Source organism: Nannobrachium achirus, assembly GCF_963921795.1.
Source record: "Nannobrachium achirus genome assembly, chromosome: 20".
Lineage (NCBI taxonomy): Eukaryota > Metazoa > Chordata > Actinopteri > Myctophiformes > Myctophidae > Nannobrachium > Nannobrachium achirus.
The window spans coordinates 16,955,440-16,979,222 of NC_137827.1; the positions used below are offsets into that span (position 1 = coordinate 16,955,440).

The 23,783-nt window shown below is 45.5% G+C and overlaps 1 protein-coding gene across 1 annotated transcript in view; it reads right to left on the minus strand.

Moving 5' to 3' along the window:
• The window catches only part of akt1 (v-akt murine thymoma viral oncogene homolog 1), a 79,632-nt gene that overhangs the window by 5,794 nt on the left and 50,055 nt on the right, over positions 1 to 23,783 (minus strand). Inside the window, exons 6-11 of the mRNA XM_080750033.1 lie at positions 20,154 to 20,285; positions 19,365 to 19,430; positions 16,627 to 16,695; positions 15,664 to 15,834; positions 12,668 to 12,796; positions 1,422 to 1,636 (exon numbers count right to left, since the gene is read on the minus strand). Of these exons, the coding sequence (XP_080606159.1) occupies positions 1,422 to 1,636; positions 12,668 to 12,796; positions 15,664 to 15,834; positions 16,627 to 16,695; positions 19,365 to 19,430; positions 20,154 to 20,285 (782 nt within the window). The remainder of the gene's footprint in view (positions 1 to 1,421; positions 1,637 to 12,667; positions 12,797 to 15,663; positions 15,835 to 16,626; positions 16,696 to 19,364; positions 19,431 to 20,153; positions 20,286 to 23,783) is intronic.

Sequence of the window (23,783 nt, forward strand, 5' to 3'; positions counted from 1 at the left end):
CTACATGCCCACAACGCCTCGCAACGCGAGGCGTTGTGAGCATGTAGTTGTGCTACAATAGAACCATGATATAGAAAATGTAATGCCTCAACTCTTAGTGCTCGTCAGGGCACTAGAGGAATTCCCAGAGGAATCCACTGGGAAATCTCAAAAATCTCAAAAAGTACATAAAAAAAAAAATCTAGCACAAAGAATGTGGGAGTAGTAGGATGCCAAAAAGAAGTGGCGAAATAAATAAAGAAGAATAATGAACGTAAAGTGGGGACAACTATGTGTGTGCTCGCTGAAGCGAGCCCACAACAATATCAAAAGATGTTTAAGCAATATCCTATTTGAACACTATCGACAGATGAATCACAACTGTGCAGATGATATAAAGTACAGTTTAACAGCATGACCTTGAATGTGATATTGTTTTTTATACCACAGGTTAAATATAATCTATTAATCAAGTAATGAGAGACAACAGCTTGTGATTTTGTTTATTGGGCTCTGTCAACAAATATAGCTCCTCAGGACTCCATCAACAAAGACGTTGCTTAGCAACATATAGACGGATTAGGCTATGTGGTTAAATAACAGGCTAATGGAGTGATTAGACATTACAGACGGTGACACCAAGACGCGTTGCTACAGGCGCAGACGCTTCAGAAAGGGCTTGGCAAACAGGGGCTGTGTCCACCCTAAGCGTTTGGCTGCTAGCGCTACCACCGACGTGTAATCGGCCCAAAACTTGATTGCCAGGTGGTAGCACTAGCAGCCAAACGCTTAGGGTGGACACAGCCCCTGTTTGCCAAGCCCTTTCTGAAGCGTCTGCGCCTGTAGCAACGCGTCTTGGTGTCACCGTCTGTAATGTCTAATCACTCCATTAGCCGGTTATTTAACCACTCGGTTACACGTCGGCACTCCGACACATCGCTATTCCGACCACATAAACCTAACCTTAACCTCAGTAAAACTAACGCTGTTGAATGCTAACCGGTGAGTAGCTAACCTGCAGACGCTGGTGAATGCTAAGCTGGTGAGTAGCTAACCTGCCGACGCTGGTGAATGCTAACCTGGTGATAGCAATGGGGATGTGTCAGAATGGAGACCCGTCCCCTTTTGGGCCATATTTGGACATTTATGAAAACTTGGGAAACGCAAAATAGGGACACCAGGATGTGTGTAAAAAAAAAGAAAAGTGGTAAAAAATCCGAACACAATCCGGCTGCATAATTGCTGATACCGCTGTAATCAAAAAAAGTTAATAAATATCTCAGTCGAGCTGTAGTGATCACCACAGTAAACAGTGCTGTTGTACTGCATATCAGCAGCACACGCGGAATGCCCGATGTCCTATCAAATCACTCCACGAAAACCAACCGTCGTAACTGTGTAATAAAGCATCAACTGTTAATCAAAGCACGCGTCCTCCTCACCTCTGCTTGGGGTCCTTTTTGAGCAGGCCGGAGAGCAGGGAGCGTCCTTCGGGGCCCAGCGTCCTGGGGAAGCGGATGTCCTCCATCAGGATGAGCTCAAACAGTTTCTCGTGGTCCTGGTTGTAGAAGGGCAGTCTGCCACACATCATCTCGTACATGACCACCCCCAGGCCCCACCAGTCCACCGCGCGGCCGTAGTCGTTGTCTTCTAGCACCTGGGAAGGGAAGCCATTGAAAGAAAAGTAAATGTAAATGCTTTTTTTCTACACCTACTACCTTCTGCCTGGAATAGGATGCATTACTTAAACTTAATGAATTGATCTCATTAAATGTTTTAACAATTAAAGTCCTCTATACCGTGATGATGAATATAGGAAACACTTATGATCTAATGTTTGACAATAATGACATGCCAAAAACAGGGCTCTCACATTCAAAGTGATAAAAAAGTCAATGAAGGGAGGCAAAATAGTCAAGACGTATAACGATAGCGCTGTGATACTTGTGTACTATTTTAGCAGTATTGGTCAATGGTTATGCGTTTTTACTGGATTACTGGGCCGTCACTGATGCCAATTAATGTGACAAATCCGAAGAAATCAGTTTTATTTGTAAAAACATCACAGGTTTACAGGTGTAAAGCAGTGGGTACAAGTATTTTTTTCTCTGCAAGTATAAGAAAGACCGCTAATGGGGTTGTTAATGAGTGAACGCAGATGTGGCACGGCAGCTTCATCGTAGAGCACGCCGCTCACCCCGTTAGCCATGCTGTCGTCTACTCTACACTGGCTGTGCTCGGACTGTCGGAACATCAGAGGCCTGTGAAGACGGCAGCTCTGTAGGCTGTACATATCGCCGTTGTCAGGTGGAAACCTTGTATGTCCAAAACCGTTTGATCTACAAGCACACAACGCTTTGCGGTAGCGTTGTGTGCTTGTAGATCTGCTGTTTTCACTACTTTTGTGCGACAGCCTCGTCTGATGAAGCAGGGCTTTACTTCGCAAAAAAAAAAAAACATACGAATTCGAAAGTTGGAGATACAAGGTTTCTGCCCGACAGTGACGATGTACAGTACAAAGCCTAGAGGCTGCTGGACTGCAGCCCCCCCCCCCCTCCCCCAACTCACTAGCCCCCCCTCCTGGTTCTGGGCTTTCCAGGCGGCCCCAGCCAACACTGACTCACATCTCACATTAGGAGCACGGATAAGGTTTCCCCTGGAGCCCTGCATATTTAATCACCAGAGGTCCATGGTGTACGCACACGCACACACATACACACACACAGACATACATACATACAGGCATGCAAGCAGTAAGCACACACGATTTAATCAACAAGCGACAGAGCTGGGGGGTTGGGGGGTGGCGGGGGGGTTGGGGGGTGGGCTGTCCCGGTAAGCATACATAAGTGTCTGGAGCGACGATAGCAAATACAATCCTTTTTGTAACGCTAAAGCACACAAACGCGTAACAGCAGCCGCCAACGCGCGGGGGCAAAATGTTTCATCTTATTCCCCCCCAAAATTACTTTTTTCCTTGACGGTTCTTAATGAGTGCGACTGCTGCTCGGGCTCTGTGCGCTCTGTGAACAGAGCAACCTGTTGCATGACTAATGCACTGCTGAGTGGAGTTGTTCCAAGGTCCCCGGGGACATGTACTGGATTCTACCTCGCCAGGCAGCCGGATGTTGAAGGTGAAATCTAGACAAGGAGAACAGTCTGTTCTTTTAAAACCTCCAGCAAGGTGAATCAGGCCTCCAAGAATAGAATCATAAGGTAAAAAAGACATGGGACGGATTAAACAAATTAAATATGGACGCGCCGCGGCGCGCCTTGGCCCCCGCCAGCGACGTCGGGCCCCCTGAAAACAGATGGACTGACGTGTCCGTAAAAGGAACAAAAACTGCTGTGTGCGTGCGTGCCATGCGTGCGTGCGAGCGGACAGCCGCGGCGGCCGTGTCTTTGGGCACGCTGGCGCTGGCGCTGCGGTGAGGGGCGAGCGCCGAGGAGGAGGTGGAGGAGGAGGACTGGGGAGGGCGAGGGGGGGGGGACGGGGGAGTAACGTGAAGCCGGCCCGGTGCTAGGATTACTGGGCCGTCTCTATTTCCAGCGCTGCTGTCGTGTGATTCACGCCGTGCGACAGCTGGGCCCGCAGCTGCCCCATATATGTAGAGAGCAGCTCCACAGCTGTGAAGCTGCCAGGAGCGCAGGAGCCAAGCTCATCCCTCATACACGTAACCAGGACTGCCTGCCTTGCCCGCCCGCCTGCCTGGGCCCCCACCACCAGCCCCAACCCAACTCCGTTCCACACTGCCCCCAAAGGAGCAGAGATGGGAGGGGAGGGGAGAGAGGAGAGGAGAGGAGAGGGGGAGACAAACACACTCGCTGTTGCTCCAGTGCTCTAGTTGATACGAACTTCTTTCTCTCTCTGTTAGAACATAGGAAAACATATCGTCGTTGTCGGGTGGAAACCTTGTATGTCCAAGAGCGTTCGTTTTGTATTTATCATTTTAAAAATGAGCTAAACTAGTGAAAATAGCAGATCTACAAGCACACAACGCCTCGTGCCGCGAGGCGTTGTGTGCGTGTAGATCGGCTGTTTTCACTACATTTTGTAGAGGGAGAGGAGAGGTGGAGACAACACACTCGCTGTTGCTCCAGTGCTCCAGTTGATACGACTGCGCTCCCCAACTTCTTTCTCTCTGTTGGAACATAGGAGAACATGTCTTCTACCACTTTTTGTGGTCACATGTTCAGATGCTGGATTCTGATTGGCTTAAAACAGTGGTAAATCAGTCAACAACCTTGAGTTGGCTCATGGACCCCGCCCACTATGTGTATTCTGAAACAATTAATGATTGTAACTAAATAACCTTGCAAGTTACAACTGTGTGGCTTCGCCTCGTGCCACAACCCTGAAACAGTGGTAAATCAGCCAACAACCCACTCCCTCTCATGGTAAATGACTTACGACGTTGTCGGGTGGAAACCTTGTATGTCCAAGAGCGTTCATTTTGTATTTATCATTTTAAAAATGAACTAAACTAGTGAAAACAGCCGATCTACAAGCACACTTGTAGATCGGCTGTTTTCACTACTTTTGTGCGACATCCTTGTATGATGAAGCAGGGCTTTACTTGGTGAATAAACGTACAAACTTGATAATTGGAGATACGAGGTTTCCGCCCGACAGCGACGATATGCAATACTAGTAGGAAGTGTCTTGAATATGAATGAATATTAACGTGTATGGACGTAATAGCCGCGCACCGAATTAACAACTCGAAACTCAGCATCTCTATACGAGGTGGAACATTCGCAGACAACATAAGAGTCATAGACGAATCCCACAGAACAGCAATCATAACTGCGGTGTCAACGACCACCACTTCGCACCACGACACCGCAACTAGTCAGCAGCGCTCCGTGGATTTGTCTATATTGTGTAGTCTAGGAAGTATAGTGATTGTGTGGCTACACGTTTCAAACTAGCTCTCTTCCTCAGGTGCACTGAAATGCATAGCAACAACTGCATGTACTATATATGACTACAGTCACCTGTGTTCCTGGCAAGTCTCACTGCCTTTCTTATTTGGAACACAACTATGCAACGTTTTGCAATCAAGGAGCTTCTTCTTGTTTTGGAGTGTATACTTGAAAGCAGCCATTTTTGTTCTTTTATCTCTTTTAACCACTTAAGCCCTAATGTCTACTCTATACTGTATATAGTATACTTTGTCAAACAGCGAAAATAGCTGATCTGCTGAACTGCTATTCTTGTTATTTGACCACTTTTTGGACATTTTCTCCTATTCCGTCCAAAATAGGGACTCCAGCTGGAAAGCGGTAAAAAAAACAACCTCATAGTAGTTCTGCAGACGATGTTCCAACTTTGCGGGTCCATCTCGGTTCCGCCGCACCGACTAAAAGCTGTCCTCCGATCATCTGTGTCAAGTTTATTCTCTAAAAAGGTGTCTCGGTTAATAAAAGTTTTTCCTCCCCTTGCGCACTGAGAGTTAATTTAAATGAAACACTCAGGATGTTATACTGTGTGTGCTTAATAAGACAAGGTGACAAAACGAGTCCCGCCTCGCTGCCTTCCGCTAGAGACAAACCAGTTCAGTTCTGCTGCTGGGCAAGGGGGGGTTGGGGGGGTACAACGCCCCCCAGGGGCGTCACAAGGGTGGGGAAGTGGGACTGAGTTACCAGGGCCCAAGATGGAGGGGCCTTAATTATTTTATACTTTAGCTATTGAAAAATAGCAGATATACAAGCTATAGCAAGATATACAAGCTCGCAGCGCGGCACTCGGTGCCTCGCTGTGAGCTTGTATATCTGCTATTTTTGAAAAGTCGTGAAAATGTGTGCAAATCTTTGAATATACAGTACGTATGTATTTTTTAAGCAAACATTTGTAACAAAATATTTTGAGATGGGGGTCCGTGGCCAAATACATTAGCATGGTTCCAGCCCATAGACTCGCCCACTCTCAGAGTGGACTGTTTCTCTGCTCTGGAATTGTGTTCATAATAAGTGATTTCTGGAGCCGAAATGACGGCTCCTCCAATTAGCGCAGGGGGTGGGGGTGGGTTTAACAAATAACCAATCCGTGCCGTCAAAGTCCCTCCCCTCCAGAAATCGCTCAAACAGGGCACAATGTCAGACATGAAATCAGACTACAAATACATATCATTTTGGGGGTCCTTCACATGAAAAGGTTTGAGCACCACTGACATAGAAACATAGGTTTTTCAAAGACTTTTTCAAAGACTTTTTCACGATTTTTCAAAAATGACAGATCTACAAGCTCGCAGCGCGGCACCCGCACTGTGACTGTGAGCTTGTATATCTGCTATTTTCCAATAGTTAACGCACAAAATAATGCAATGTAATAATGCGTTCCCAATCTAAATGGTTTAAATCCCCCCGTCCCCCTATGAAGAACATTCATGGGGGGCCCGCAGTGAATCCTTGTACCCAGGGCCCAGAATTTGGTGCAACACCCCTGGCTGGGGAGAGGGGGGGGGGGGGGGGGGTACAACCCCCCCACCAGCTCACCCCCCCCCTGTTTCTTTCTCTCCCTGCTGCCCTGGGTGGAATATTCCCAGACGTTACAGCATTCCTGTGCAGCGCACACAACAAGGTCATTGTTTACTGCAGAACAACCTGTAACACTGCCTGGCCCGGCGCTCCGCCGAGACGCTTGCCAGTGACCCTGGTTGCCGTGGCAATGCCCCCTGATGTCTCCCTGCGCTCCCTCTCTCTCTCTCTCTCTCTCTCTCTCTCTCTCTCCCCCCGCACTGCCATCGCAAGGCTCCATTACTGCCAGGACCAGTGAACTGTCAGGGGCAGGTGGATTGTTGTAGGCAGCTTCGCAAAGATAACTAAACAAAACAAAAACACAAAACGCTCAAAAAGCATAGATAGTTTTATATTTATCCACTTACAGCTAGGGCTGTCACGATTATGACATTTTACATGACGATTAATTGTCACTCAAATAATTGAATTGTGTTTTTGTTGTTGACAATTACATTTCAATTACATTGATAGTGTAAATAGCCGATCTACATCTGCTATTTCCACTATTTATTTTTATTTTTGAACATAACATTTTTCAACATGTAAATGATTAGGACGATTATCCCAAAAAAATTGTCAAATAATTGCGATTAGACGATTATGTAATAATTGTGACAGCCCTTCTTATAGCCCTACTTAATACTTTGGTATAAAGTACTTTGGCTATTTTCTAAAAAGATTGTAATTCTTCTCGTTATATATGAAATTGTGAGATAAATGCCTGGGTTAAAAAAATGTAAGGACAACCTGAGCGCCAGCTCAGGTGTGAGTTAAGTCATTATGAAAGAAGAAGTTATTTTATTGGCTCAGGTCTTTGGCGCTGAGCACCGAAGGCCCGGGTTCAGGCAGAGAAGAACAGAATGAGCCTCTGACAGATGACTGAATGAATGGGGGCTCAGGGACGCGTTGGGGGGGGGCGGCTGGGGGGTCTGAAGGACTGAGGGGGTTGGCGTGCACATCATCATGGCCCTGGCTATGCCCAGGTCAGGGATGGCATCCCGGGCAGCAGCAGCGAGCCCCCAGGCTCCCCCAGTGCCATACAACAGCTGTGGCCAATGTGGCACTTTTTTTCTCCAGGGGTCGGAAGCTCGCGTTTCCTGACGCACTGCCAAACCCAAGCACCCCCCCCCCCCCCACACACACACACACACACACACACACACCTCCTTCCCAACACACACGCACACACCCACACACATACACCACAGCACACCCCCTTTAGCAAATTCCGAATGGGGAGGCTAAAAACAACGATCCAGCAACTGTGTCAACACGGTCACCACTTCTCCCCGGGAAAACATTCTTTTATGACGATGAGAAGGGGGCTGTCGCAAACACACACACGCGCGCCCACGCACGCACGCACGCACGCACGCACGCACGCACGCACGCACGCACGCACGCACGCACGCACGCACGCACGCACGCACGCACGCACGCACGCACGCACGCACGCACGCACGCACGCACGCACGCACGCACGCACGCACGCACGCACGCACGCACGCACGCACGCACGCACGCACGCACACACACACACACACACACACACACACACACACACACACACACACACACACACACACACACACACACACACACACACACACACACACACACACACACACACACACACACACACACACACACACACACACACACAGCTGACACTCACAATACCATATCGGGTTGCACGGACGACTCCAGCGCTTGTCATACCTGCACGCGATGGGGGAGCTGCCACGCCCCTGTACACGGAGAACCCTCCCTGAGCAGCACACGTTGTGAGCCCAGAGGAGAGCAGGGCGCCCTGCCCCGGCCTCAGAGCAACACTCATTAACTCACCAAGGGCGGGAACGCATTATTACCCACCAGTAAGACTCCCTAAATCGGGAGGTTGCATAGACAAACTTTAGAAGGCAATGTTAGCCAATCAGGAGGGAATATGGGAAATGGGGCAGATCCATGTTGATGACATGACTTTAGAGAGACTGTGTGTACCGCTTTGCGTGATTCTAGGGCAAAATCTGTAGTAGCAGTGTCCAAAAATAATTATGTCTTGCAAGAATCGGCCTCATGGTGGCACTAGAAGAGGGCCATGTGAGAAATGAGGGGTGGAGGTTTTGGTTTGGCAGTCAAGGAGTGTGTGTGCAAAGATACTTCAACCATTATGTTATGCTTTAGCTATTGAAAAATAGCAGATATACAAGCTCACAGCGTGGCACCGAGTGCCACGCTGTGAGCTTGTAGATCTTGTAGATGAAAAATCGTGGATTTTATATTTTTGACCCGATTCTATAAATGTCTTCTAAATCCTTCTAGGGTTTTTGAAAAACGCATGTTTCTATGTCAGTGGTTCTCAAACTTTTTCCATGTCAGAATTTAATAGAAATATTCAAAGATTTGCAAAACTTGCCAGGGTTTTTAAAAAATAGCAGATCTACAAGCTCGCAGCGCGGCACTCGGTGCCGCGCTGTGAGCTTGTATATCTGCTATTTTTCAATAGTTAAAGCATAACATGATGTGGTTAAAGTGGTTAAAATCTAAAGTGACACAGACTCACGTTCCCGGTGTACATGGGTTAACTCACAAGTCCTCAGCTGAAGATTAGACAGGCATTCAGGAACAGCTGCCCATTCTTCCGACATACCTCGCACACTGACCAAAGTCTGGCCACACGCTCCATTTTTCACTTTCCGCATTCACGTCGTGCCACCGGCCACGAGTCTCCTTTCATGTTTTTATGTGTCCCTAATTGATTTATGTGGCCATAATCCTTGGCCCGCTTTGGGCATTGCACATTTCTTCAGCAAATTTCTGAATAAATAAATACAATTAAATCATGGCCCAAATAGCAGATCTACACGCTCACAGCATGGTGTGCAGTTGTGTAAAGTAACTAAGCATATTTACTTAAGTACTGTACTTAAGTACAGTTTTGAGGTATTTGTACTTTACTTGAGTATGTCCAGTTTACATTACTTTCATTTCTAAAGTTAATTTAATCCAAATTATGTTCTGAAAATACACATTAACATAAATCCAACATATTATTAACTCATAATTTGACTGCTTTACCAAGAGTTTCCCAAGTTATCCAATATGAAGCGGGAGAGCCAAAGTGATCAGTCCTTACGGTTATTAAGCTGGTAGAAATGCCGAAAGGGAAGGCGTAGGATGAGACACTTTGCAAGCCTGTTTTGAAAATTGCTGTTAAAAAGTAAAGTTATATCTGTGTTATTAACTCCATGGACTAATGGCTTTGAACTTTTCAAAGCCGTCAAGAAAACCAGAGACGTCAAGAAAACCAGAGACGTCAAGAAAACCAGAGACGTCAAGAAAACCAGAGACGTCAAGAAAACCAGAGACGTCAAGAAAACCAGAGACAGACAAGCCGTGGGGGAAAAAGCATAGAGGTGTATATCGTCGTTGTCGGGTGGAAGCCTTGTATGTCCAAATACCGTTCGTTTTGTATTTATCATTTTAAAAATGATTTAGTGCGAGGCGTTGTGTGGTTGTAGATCGGCTGTTTTCACTACTTTTGTGCAACAGCCTTGTGTGATGAAGCGGGGCTTTCCATCGCAAAAAAACATGCACATTTGAAACTTGGAGATACGAGGTTTCTGCCCTCTTGTGCTGTGTTGCTCACAGGAGGGAACCACTCACAGTAACCACTCTAACCCAGCAGTCGGTGGTAATGGTGACAGAGGCGTGAACATTTGAACATGTACCGAGCTGTGATCATTCTGTCGCTCAAGTTAAACATAGTGCTACCTGCTCCGTCTGCTGCCTGTGAAAGAGCTTTTAGTGAAGCTGGACTGATTCAACTCAACGAAAGGGAAGAATTACGGCTCTCGGGTGGCGCAGGAGTGCCTTTCGACCACCGTGGAGCCTGGCGGTTCGAATCCACTGTAGTGGAGACCGCTTGGCCGATAGTCTATACCAGTGGTTCTCAACCTGTCGTTTGAAGGTCCCCCAGGGGGGTCCCCAAATGATTTTGGGAGGTCCCCAGATGATTAACTTAATGTGCAACACTGTTTTCTCACTCAACAGTAAACAAACCAACATGAAGTTTAAGTGTATAGCACAATTCTAAAATGACAATCTAAGGACTTTTTAATACCTCTGAAATGACAAATTAAACATTGGCCAAATTGTAAATGGTAAATGGTAAATGGTGCATTTATATAGTGCTTTTATCCAAAGCGCTTTACAATGTGCATTACATTCACCCATTCACACACACATTCATACACCGGTGGCGGTGGAAACCATGCAAGGCACCAACCAGCTCACCGGAGCAACTTGGGGTTCAGTGTCTTGTCAAATATTGTCAAATATTAGTGGCAGAAATTGTGAAAACAGCCGATCTACATGCTCACAACGCGTTGAGAGGCGTTGTGAGCATGTAGATCTACTATTTTCATCAATCGAATGCCTCAACTCTTAGTGCTTGTCAGGGTCCCCAGTTAAAATATGATTATTTTGGGGGTCGCTGCCTGAAAAGGTTGAGAACCACTGGTCTATACAAACACAATCGGGCACGTTCGGCAGAGGGAAGCTGGACGGGGGAGGTGATCTTTGTCGCCGTACCACTACCTATTCCTACGGGGGCCGGGACAGCGCCTGTCAGCGGGGAAAGTTAAACAGGAGGAGTAGGACGGAGGTGCTACCTCCTCCCGGTTCGGGGCTCCTCATTGGCAGGTGAGCCAATAGGGTACCTGAATTTCCCGTTTGGGGGTAAATAAAGGTATCTATCTATCTATCTATCTATAGATCTATAGATCTATCTATAGATCTATCTATAGATAGATAGATAGATAGATAGATAGATCGATAGATACCACAACAACAATACAACCACATACAACAAAGAAAGGGAACGAAGAATATATACATAAGTGTCAAAAATTGCTCAACTTGAACAAAAAAAGCAAACCTTAAAGGGGGGGGGAGCAGGAATCTTTCTTTATCTAAATAATGACGCATATCTCTCAAAGATCCCCTAAGGATGTCCAAATAAATGTAATATAAATAAATACACAAAAGACATAGGCACATTTGAAGTTCTAATCAGTTTCTCCCTCTACACCCTCTACTACCACGCCTCTTCCGTGACGTTCCGCTCCGTCACAGCTACTACAGTGCCTCGGCTCGTTTCAGTCAGTGAGACAGGCAGACAGACAGGCAGGCAGGCAGACAGACAGACAGACAGACAGACAGACAGTCATCCCCTCCCCTCTGCCTGTTTCTGCAGGACTCTCCAGTCTGCACCGAGAGAGTGAACGATTAGTGAAATAATTGTTTAATGTTCTGATTGTGTGTACTTTACCCTACTTCAGTAGTAGCAGAGACACATTGCAGACTGTTTGATTGCGTGACTGTTTGTGCTCGCGGCTCGCCCGGGCATGTCCGCATCACCGCATGTGTAAAGTAACTATACAAGTCAATCGTAAGTATATTTACTCAAGTACTGTACTCAAGTACAATGTTGAGGTATTTGTACTTGGATATTTCCAATTTCCAATACTTTCACTTCTACTACACTACATCTATCTCTGAGGCAAATACTGTAGTTACACCATTAAAATAATTTGAAAGCTTTAGTTACTACAGAAATACATTATAATATTATAAAACATACATTAGGGGCGCCTGGTGGCCTAGTGGACCAGGCGCATACCATATAGGCATTGCCATTTCGGCATCAATGCCTGTCGGCGTCGCTGGTTCGATTCCCGATCCGAGCGACCTTTGCCGCATGTCACTCCCTGTCTCTCCCCCATTTCCTGTCAGTCTACTGTCCTATCCAATAAAGGCAAAAAAAAAAGCCCAAAAACAAATCTTAAAAAATAAATAAAAAAAACATACATTAACTACCTATTTTATACCTTATACCCAACTAAATTGGGGACAGAAAAGTGGTTAAAACGCTGCTCTAAATTAAGGTAAGGAAACACTATTTTAACCCATTCAATCTGGGAAAGCATCAATGTATTTTTTGCAACATGTCGTTGCTGTCGGCCTCTTATCTCCATATTTTAACTTTTAACAGCATCACACAAAAGCATCACAAGTAGCAGATATATTATATAATCTTTTCCCGAAGATTGTTTATTAGGTGTTTTTAGAATGGGCCTCAGGTCTAACTGGGTTAAGCTCGTACCTCTGGAGCCAGATACTCGGGCGTTCCACAGAATGTCTTCATGGTGGCTCCGTCCTTGATCCCCTCCTTGCACAGACCAAAGTCTGTGATCTTTATGTGTCCATCTTTGTCCAGCATGAGATTTTCCAGCTGAGGAGGGGGCGGGGGAACACATTGTAAATTAAACAGTAATTTCATCATGAAATCAATAGTTGGATGGAGCGACTGAGTGAAGGAGTTATGGGTGGACACAAACATAACAGCACAGACTGACATCAGTATTATCGGTGTATATACTTTACTCTACATATTAGGAATACATATCTGACCTAGTTTCTATTTCTATATCTATTCCTTCCCCATTTCTTGTAAAACTGCAAATGATAGGAGCTCGTAGAACAGAGAAATCCACCCACATAGTTTTTTCACACCTGTAAACATGTGATCCTGTGATGACAATGAAGTTAATGAGCCATGTGGGCGGGCTCATTGGAGGCCTCGTGGCGGTGTATCTCACAGTGATGTGAATGTAATTGGCATTGCGTGGCCTTTCTTCTAATATCACGGTGTCCTCTGTCTCTCTCTCTCTCTCTCTCTCTCTCTCGGTTTCTCTCTCTCTCTTTGTCAGGGGCGTCACAAGGGGGGGAAAAGTAGGACTGAGTTACTAGGGCCCAAGGTGGAGGGGCCCTAATTATATTATACTTTAGCAATTGAAAAATAGCAGATATACAAGCTCAGGTGAGCTTTTAGATCTGCTATTTTGGAAAAGTCGTGCAAATGTGTGCAAATCTTTGAATATATGTATTTTTTAAGCAAACATTTGTAACTCAAATTCTGCTTCTGGGGATCCCTGGAACTAAATATTTTGAGATGGGGGGTCCGTGGCCAAATACATGTATCATTTTGGGGGTTCACATGAAAAAGTTTGAGCACCACTGACATAGAAACATAGGTTTTTCAAAAAAAAAACCCTAGAAGGATTTGAAATGTTCAAAGACTTGCACAAATCTTCACAATTTTTTCAAAAATAGCAGATCTACAAGCTCGCAGCGCGGCACTCGGTGCCGCGCTGTGAGCTTGTAGATCTGCTATTTTTCAACAGCTAAGAGCACCCCCAGGGCCCAGAATGTGGTGCGACACCCCTGCTCTCTGTAAAAGTCACCTGGCAGCTGTAGCTCACACGTGGCCAGCAGAGCCAGGCCAGAGTCAGCACATCCTCCAATCCTGCTACCCTGGCATTTTCAGGAGAACCCTAGCAGGCTGGGAGCCTGCCTTGTAAACCCAAGGGGAGAGAGCAGAGAGAGAGAGAGAGAGACAGAGAGAGAGAGAAGGGAGGAGGAGGAGGAGGAGGGGAAGGGGAAGGAGGCAGGCGGGGCCATGCTGACCTGGCTGGCTGGTGCACAGTCTTCATCAGCTGGAATGATGCAGAGCTACAGATGCCCCACACCAGTGTTTCTCAAACATTCAAATATCAAGGTCTTCCCTTAAAGGTCTTATGGCATCATTTATTTTTTTATTTTTTCATGTTTCCTGACCTCAATTACAAAAAAAAAAAAAAAATTTTTTACTTTACATTGTGTTTGCATCGGTCCAATGCACCATTTACCATTCATCACTTTGGTGTTTGGGCCTGGTAATTAAAAAAACAACAGATTACAGAAAAACCACTCAATGTTGAAATGTTCCGTTTTTTTTGGTGTAATTGAGGTCGGGAAACATGACCCTCAAAATAAAAAAATTATTACATTTGATGTCATAAGACCTTTAACTCTGACAGTGTACAAATGGAACCAAATGGCGGGTTCATTTGGTTCCATTTGTACACTGTCAGAGTTACAGACTTGTATGGGTCAATTTAGACACCCCTAAAGGAACCCACAGAGTCCCTGGAATCCACTTTGAGAACAACTGCCCCGCGCAATACCACGGCCACCGTCCTCCTAATCCCCATAACCCCTGCCTTTCATAACCCAAGAGTCACCGAGACATCTGTCTCTCCGCTATCCGTCCTCCCCAAATCGTTCGTTCCGCTCCGTGACATTTCGAGGAAGCACCTGACGACCTTAAAAAGGCCATGAGTATACTGTAAGAACAATTCTCTGGTCTGTTGTGTCGTGAAGAAGACCCGACTTTGAGAGCTCGCCATCAGAGGCGGAGGAAAATCTCTGCCAGCCTTATGTAGACTTGTATCTGCCGTCCTTCTACTTTAACAAACTGTTTAACTATAACGGAAGTAGGACACTTTGCGTTCGAAATCTATCGAGCCTTGCATGTAGCCTTTTATACTTAACGTTTGGACAATGTCTCCATTTTACACTCTCTTGTCACCAACTATTACATAAGACTGAATATACTGCACAGCAACCTACAGTACATACAGTATATCGTCACTGTCGGGCAGAAATGTGTACGTTTTTTCATAAAGCAAAGCCCTGCTTCATCATACAAGACTGTCGCACAAAGCTAGTGAAAACAGCAGATCTACAAGCACACAACGCCTCGCGACGCGAGGTGTTGCGTGCTTGCAGATCAGCTATTTTCACTAGTTCAAATCATTTTGAAATCGATAAATACAAAACGAGCGGTTTTGGACATAACATTGACAAGGTTTCCACCCGACAATGACGATATACAGCCAGTCCCTTGCCTGTGGTACAAAAAAAAGGAAAGAAAAAAGAAACCCGCCAATGTCTGGGTGTTACATAGGGGGGAGGGGGGGGGGGGGGGGGGGTGGCAGTTATTTCTGTCTAGCTGCATCCAGCTGCAGTGAGGTCTGCTAGTCTGATTGGGGAGGCCGGAAGCCGATCAATAAGCTCAATGGCTGCTGCTGCTGCTGCTGCTGCTGCTGCTACTGCTCTGGATGGAGGCGAGCCCTATTTATATCCTGCCAGGGGAGAAGTAGAGAGAGGGGGGAGAGGGGGGGGGGGGGAGAACAAGCAGAGAGACAGAGAGAGATGGAGAGAGGAAAAAGAGAGAGAGAGAGATAGGAAGATAACGTTTTCCCCCGACCGACCCACCTTTAGGTCCCGGTAGACCACGTTCCTCTCAGCATGCAGGTAATCCAGCGCTGACACTATCTCGGCCCCGTAGAACCGCGCGCGCTCCTCCGAGAACACCCGGTCCCTAGACAGGTGGAAGAAAAGCTGCATGGAGGAAATGCAGCGGAGGGCGGAGAGGATGCGGAGGGGAGTTATGGAGGAAGCACAGGGGGGAGAGAAGGGAAGCCATGAGTGACAAGGGGAGGAGAGGCGTATAAAAGAGGATGTTTAAACCCATTCAGAACGGGTACACATTATTGTGTATCATTATTTTATGCTTTAACTATTGAAAAATAGCAGATATACTGCTATATATCTGCTATTTTTCAATAGTTAAAGCATAAAATAATGATAGTATATCTCGCAGTGTAGATCTGCTATTTTTGAAAAATCATGAAAATTCAAATTTTGAACCCGATTCTATAAGTGTCTTTTGAATGCTTCTAAGATTCTTTGAAAAACCTATGTTTCTGTGTCAGCAATCTGGACGGCCATTGTCAAAGAAAAGCTCCTTTTCACTTAAATGGAGCTCAGTTAGTCTGTTCTTGAGAGACTACTATGTCAGTGGTTCTCAAACCTTTTCATGTGAAGGACCCCCAAAATGATATGTATTTGGCCACGGACCCCCATCACTAAATATTTAGTTCCAGGGACCACCCAGAAGCAAAATTTGAGTTACAAATGTTCGCTTTAAAAATACATACAAGTCAAAGATTTGCACACATTTTCACGACTTTTTCAAAAATAGCAGATCTACAAGCTCGCAGCGCGGCACTCGGTGCCGCGCTGTGAGCTTGTATATCTGCTATTTTTCAATAGTCAAAGCATTCAATAATCTCAGGCCTAAATGGGTTAAAAGAGGATGTTAGAAATGACTCCTTGTGAGGATGATCGATCGAATCCCCCCCGGCTACACATTCATTGATGGTTTTCTGAGCTCACCTCGCCACCGTTTGCGTACTCCATGACGAAGCACAGTCGGTCGTGTGTCTGGAAGGAGTATTTCAGACCCTGCAGAAGGTGGACAGAAGAAATAAACGCTGAAATCAGGGGTTGACACTAAGGTCTCAGAGGCACTTGCCCGTCGGGCAAGTACAGGCCATGTTCTACTTGCCCAAAGGTCATGCCCACTTGCCCGAAAAGTAAATCGTCCATTATAAAACGATAGGTACGATTTTAATTACGGCTCAATTTAACACTTATTTCTTTACTTTCTGGGGCTGTGCGATAAAAAATCTTATACCTCAATACCTCCAAATCCCAAATTATTGAATGTGTACTGTATATGGTTTCACGCTTGTTATTTTATATTTTTATTTTTAAGTGTAGCAACTAGCAACAGTAAAAATAGTTCATTATAGGTAAACGTGCTCTTATTTTACATTCCACAGACTAGAAGACAGAGCACACTGGCCATGTTCAGGTGTTTAGACAGATAATATCTTGTGTTTGATTGATTGAAGACTTTATTAGAAGTTTGCATAGGAAAAGGTACAGTTTCATGACGGTACAGTTCACTGGTACAAGGTCTACTAAAAGGAGATCCATGAAAAGACTAAGCTTATTTCCACTGGAAACCATTGAAGTATCTCATATAACATTGAATGACAGACAAATAGAACACAGTACTATGCAGTAGATATGTAAAGAAAAACAAAAAGAAAACAGTACCTGTAAGTCTAAACAAACAGTATATACAAAGAAGGGGCAGGGGAGGGTAGGGTTGGGCTAGGTTAGTTTTTTACCAGTTGCGAACGGCTGCTGCCTGTAAGTGATTTTTCAGGGCAATTTTAAAGGATGCTAGTGATCCACACTCCTTTATGACCTTCGGTAAGGCTTTCCACATTTTGGTGGTATAGCAGAAAAAAGAGTTTGACCCTTTGTTGGTTTTGACTCTGGGTTGAAAGTGATCTGTGGCGCTGCCTCTGGTGTTGTAATTATGGACATCCTTAATGTTTATAAAGTATTTTGACAGGTACTTGGGTATCATAGTGGTGTGGTGTATCTTGTACACCAGGCCCATTGCAAGTTGCTGTACTCTGTCATCTACTCTGAGCCACCCCACTCTTAACTGGTGAGTAGCGGTGAGGTGAGTCTGATAGGGAAGGTTAAGTAGACTGTTGCGTCCCCTCTCAAACGAGCACTTGCCCGGTCGGGCAACCTGAAAGCAAACTTCACCTGCCCGAAAGTTTTATTTACTTGCCGGGGGCAGGTGGGCAAGCCTTAGTGTCAATGACTACTGAAAAGCCGATCTACAATCTCACACCGCTTTGCATCGCTACTATGCGTTGAGCTTGGTGTGTGTGAGTATATTGGCCATTTTCAGTTATGGGACAACGGCGTTAAACTATGTATCAATCAGGCTTAATGGTTTCTGGCTGAGGCAAGAGGAACTCTAGCCGCGTTCTTTTAGACTTCATTTTTACTGCTTGGAGAGTTAGGAAAAACAGCGGCACGGCGTGTCAAGGCTCTCCAATTATTGTTGAATGCCAACCAGCCCCATCTGTGAACTCCCTTCACTGTAGCTCTGGTACTCAGACACATGGTGTTGCAATCCAAATAAAGGTATTTTTAAAGGCATGTCGCAAATTTGAAGGTATTGACATGTTCCTACGGACAGAGATCTGTAGTACAGTATGTGGACAAATTATGTTCTGCCGGTTTTGTTCTTTCTTTTTTCTATTGAACATGGAAGCACATTCCCCATCTGCTGCTGATACAGGAAAATAGGTCAGAAATACCTTTATTTGCACGGCAACCCCAATTCTGGACTGCAATGGTATGTGACCAAGTCCCAAGCTATAGTGATGGGTGAGGGCACAGTCTAGATGGGGCTATATTGCCAACTATGGGGTCACATACATTGTGAGCAAAAACACATAATGTGTTACCATCGCCCACCACTGAAAACCTACAATCCAGAAGATAGAGCCCAATCGTCCAAATGATAAAAAAGAGGTCTATAGCACAGCTCTCCAAAACTATTCCTAGCCTGGAGAGGAGTGGCTACAGAGTCTCTTTGTAAATGATAAATGGTGCATTTATATAGAGCCTTTATCAAACTCACTTTACAGGTGCATTACGTTCACTTATTCACAGACCAACGGCAGAGGAAAACATGCAAAGCTAACTGTTCCCCATGCACCTGTTGGACGGTCAGTGTCTTGTTCAAGGGCACTTCGACACACAGCCAGTAAGAGCTGGGGATTCGAACCAGGAACCGCTCTAGCTCTTGAGCCCTTGCTAAGAGTTTAACCACTTAGAACTCATTTATATAGAGCTTGTAGATCGCCTATATTCTGCAAATATATTTATTTTGTCTCCACCAGCCGAAGGCTTGGGGGAGAGTATGTTTTCCCCTTCGTCCGCATGGATCTCCATATATGGGTATTAGGGGTCTCCATTTATGGGTAACTGGTCCGCTGAACATCACTGGCTAGATGGCAAAGAATTGGCGCAACCTGAGGTCGCATGTCGCCCTGAGGCGTCTTACTAACTAGTATATATATATATATATATATATATATATATATATATATATAGAGCACTGTGTGACCCCGGTCAACTAAGTAGGGTTTAAGTGGTTTTAAGGAAGGTTAGGTTTACGGAGGGCCTCCTATAACAGTACTTACGGTCAGGAAAGGTTAGGTTTACGGAGGGCCTCCTATAACAGTACTTACGGTCAGGAACGGGTGTTTGGAATTCTGCAGCACTCTGTTCTCAGTGAGTGTGTGAGCCACCTCGTCCTGAAAGAGACCACAAAGACTATTTGTACAACTTCCACCGTGGTCCACCATTTAGATATCAATCAATGCCCCCCCCCCGCCTCACCCCTTCATGGATACTTCCCCTGCAGTCAGGGGTGTCACACCAAATTATGGGCCCGGGGTACAAGGATTCTACTGCGGGCCCCCCATGAATGTTCTTCATATAGGGGGAGAGGGGGTTTGACGCATGATTACGCATTATTTTGTGCTTTAACTATTGAAAAACAGCAGATATACAAGCTCACAGCGCGGCACCGAGTGCCGCGCTGCGAGCTTGTAGATCTGCTATTTTTGAAAAATCTTGAAAACTTTGTCTTGAATATTTCAAATCCTTCTAAGGTTTTTTAAAAAAACGATGTTTCTATGTTAGTGGTGCTCAAACCTTTTCACGTGAAGGACCCCCAAATTTGGCCACGGACCCCCGTCTCAAAATATTTAGTTCCAGGGACCCCACAGAGGCAACATTTGAGTTACAAATGTTCGCTTAAAAAATACATATTATTCAAAGATTTACACACATTTTCACGACGTTTCAAAAATAGCAGATCTACAAGCTCTGCTGCGAGCTTGTAGATCTGCTATTTTTCAATAGCTAAAGTTACTAGGGCCCCTCCACCTTGGGCCCTAGTAACTCAGTCCCACATTTCCCCCCCTTGTGACGCCCCTGCCTGCAGACTTCTCGCTCAAAAAGCCCACACTTACTTTCGCCACGATCACCTCCTTCTTCAGGATCTTCATGGCATAGTAGCGTCCCGTGGCCTTCTCCTTTACCAGAATGACTTTGCCAAAAGTGCCTTTTCCCAGGAGTTTGAGGTATTCGAAGTCGTGCATAGTCTACACGACCCGGCAGAGAGAGAGAGAGAGGGGAGCATCTGGTTACAAACGGAGGCATTAATGAACTCGCAAAACTCTTAACTGGCCAAGAACACACAATCCCACTGAATAAAAACACAGCGTTTAACCACTTTAACCCTGGCTGGCGTCCCTATTTTGGGCATTCCATTATACTGTGTAGGTGAGATGTTTTGAAATAATACTCAATATTCTGCAAATACCAGGGTCGATCTACGGAAACCGAGCGAGGAGGGCGATCTTTGACACTGCGCTATAGTCCTTCGGACTGGGTGGTGGGCCTGTCAGTGGGGAGTGTTTAACCCATTTAGAACGGGTACACATTATTCTGTATCATTATTTTATGCTTTAACTATTGAAAAATAGCAGATATACAAGCTCACAGCACGGCACCGAGTGCCGCGCTGCGAGCTTGTAGATCTGCTATTTTTGAAAAATCGTGAAAATTAGAATTTTGACCCGATTCTATAAGTGTCTTTTGAATCCTTCTAAGATTTTTTGAAAAACCTATGTTTCTATGTCAGCAATCTGGCTCGCCATCGTCAAAGAAAAGGTCCTTTTCACTTAACTGGAGCTCAGTTAGTCTGTTCTTGAGAGACTACTAGGTGTTCAAACTTTTTCATGTGAAGGACCCCCAAAATGATATGTATTTGGCCACAGACCCGCATCTAAAAATTTGAGTTACAAACGTTCGCTTTAAAAAATACACATATTCAAAGATTTGCACACATTTTCACGACTTTTTCAAAAATAGCAGATCTACAAGCTCGCAGCGCGGCCGCGATGTGAGCTTGTATATATGCTATTTTTCAATAGCTAAAGCATTCAATAATTCTAGGCTTAAATGGGTAACAGGAGGAGTAATTACAGCTGCGTTACGTCCTCCTGGTGGGGGCTCCTCGCTGGCAGGTGAACCAGCGGAGTACAACAGCAGTGGCAACACAGAAATGTGTGCGGAGATAATGACTAAAATAGGCGAAGAAGATTTCTAAGAGAAAAAAATAAATAGCAGATCTGCAAGCACACAACCGTTGTGTTGTGAGCATGTAGATTGGACCATTTGGAATAACCAAGGTGGTTAAGACACCACACAATTTGGTCTACAAAACCAACAGAGAGAGAGAGAGAGAGAGAGAGAGAGAGAGAGAGAGAGAGAGAGAGAGAGAGAGAGAGAGAGAGAGAGGAGCATCTCGTTACAAACAGAGGCATTAATGGACTCTTAACTGGCCAAGACACACAATCCCACTGACAACAACAACACAGAAGCATTTAAGTTGCCGTATCAAACCGCCACCGAATTTCCACTCTGTCCCAACGGTCCAGAGGTGTCTCAGTTGACCTCTGACCTCTGTCATACAATACATAGTGCAGTGGTTCTCAAACTGTGGGTCGAGGGGGGTCCCCAAATTAGTTTGGGGGGTCCCCAGATGATTAACTTAATGTGCAACATTGTTTTCCTCACTCAACAGTAAACAAAACAACATAAAGTTTAGGTTTATAGAGAGTATATGCACATTTAAAGTGACAATTTAACTCATTGTGTGCCAGGCCCGATAATCCCGAGATTATTTCAATGTCTTTCCCTGCCAGGCCCGATAATCCAGAGAATTTCCCGTTTTTGAAAAAAAAAAAATCAATCGCGAAATTGCATGTTTAACCCCCATAGCAACCCCATATTTCAAACATGGCAGCCATCTTTGTTTACATTTTAGGAAAACATAATGGCTGCTATCTCATGAATGCCTGAACGGATTTCCATTCAGATTTTTTTGTTTGAAAGCTGTGAGCAATGTGGACACACGTGGTGCATTATCTAGGCATGGGTGTGCATGATCCGTGCACTATGAATTACATGGAAGTCTATGGAGACTGGAGGCATATGAGAGTACGAAGGTATTGTTAACCCTTTCCAAGCCACGGGGAGCCCCTTAATATTAAAACCGTACTATATCGGACTTCCTAGGGGGGGAGGGGCAGCCAATCGTCTTTTCCCGTATTTACCGAAATAAATGATTTTCATCCGAAAATCGGCGATCGTCTAACCTTCCCTAGTCACCACTCGTGCATTGATAGCTCATGGCTGGTCTGACATGAACAGAAGTGACTCTCATGGCGTTTCCTTCTTCAGCCTTCCTTCCTCCCACCCACTTGTTGTTTGGACGTTAGCACTAGCAGAGCTGGAGTGCTAGGTGCTAGGCTATCCAAAGTGGACACATCGACTGTTCAGTCACTCCTGGACTATATGCATGGATCGTTATGCGCGCGGATCGCGCACGCGAAACGCACAGGGAGATCGATGCTCGGCCAAAACCACCACTCTATCCCAACGGAGATCGAGAAAATCACGGTGAGCTAATGACCTGGGGAAAAAAAAAAGAAAAAACAACGGCGCTGTCCAAGAAGGAGGGGCGGCGGGCTCATGTTTATAAACATAATATTATGTCTCAGATCACAATACAATAATAGAAATTTCACGGCTAATCTACCAACCACCATTCTATTTCGGACGGCAAAGTGTTAAATGGCAGGGAATGTGAGTTAAGGACTTTTTTTTTTTTATTATTATTATTTTTATCCCAAGATTTTGCAACTCATTTTTCACCCAGTGCGAATTGTCTATGTAACCCTGGGCTCTGCTCTCCCTCTGCCGTGCCTGGGGAGACAACGGACTGACCTCATGCTTCCTTCAATGCATGAGTAGTCCAAGTTGTTTCTTTTCACCTGACAGGAGGGATTTCCCTGGGATGGACGTAGCGCGTGGAAGGAACACGTTATTCCAACCAGTTCCTTTCCCCTCCATCAAGCGCCCCGGCTGGCCAGGGGGAGGCATTATTGAGACCAGGATTACTGCATGTTTTTGTGAGGGTATCAACCCTAGGAGACACGGGGAGAACATGCAAACTCCACACAGAAAGGCCCTATCGCCGACCCCACCTAGGGTGTGGGCGCTGATGACGCGGAGGGAGAAACACGCCCGCAGCACCCACAGCGTCCCCCGGCGGGAATCGAACCCAGGACCTTCTAGCTGTGAGGTGAAGCGCTAACCACTGCGCCACCGTGCCCCTATTTAAGGACTTTTTAAAACCTCTAAAATTACAAATTAAACATTGGCCAAATTGTCAAATATTGGAGGAATAAATAAGTGAAATTAGACGATCTACATGCTCACACGTTGTGAGCATGCAGATCTGCTATTTTCACAATAGAACCGTCTTATACAAAATGTAATTCCTCAATTCCTGTAATTCCTTGCTCGTCAGGGTGGAGGGAAATATGATTATTTCGGGGGTCGCGGCCTGAAAAGGTTGAGAACCACTGCTATAGCGAGAATGTTGAAAACTGTTGCAATTCGGGGACATTCGATTCGGTGGCCTTTCAGTTTGGTGACCCGTGGGCCCCTTCATGTGAGGGTGGTGAAACCCTGGTGGACACATGCTATCTGGTGCCAAGCCGTGCACGGAGGATCAGTTAAGAGGCCGA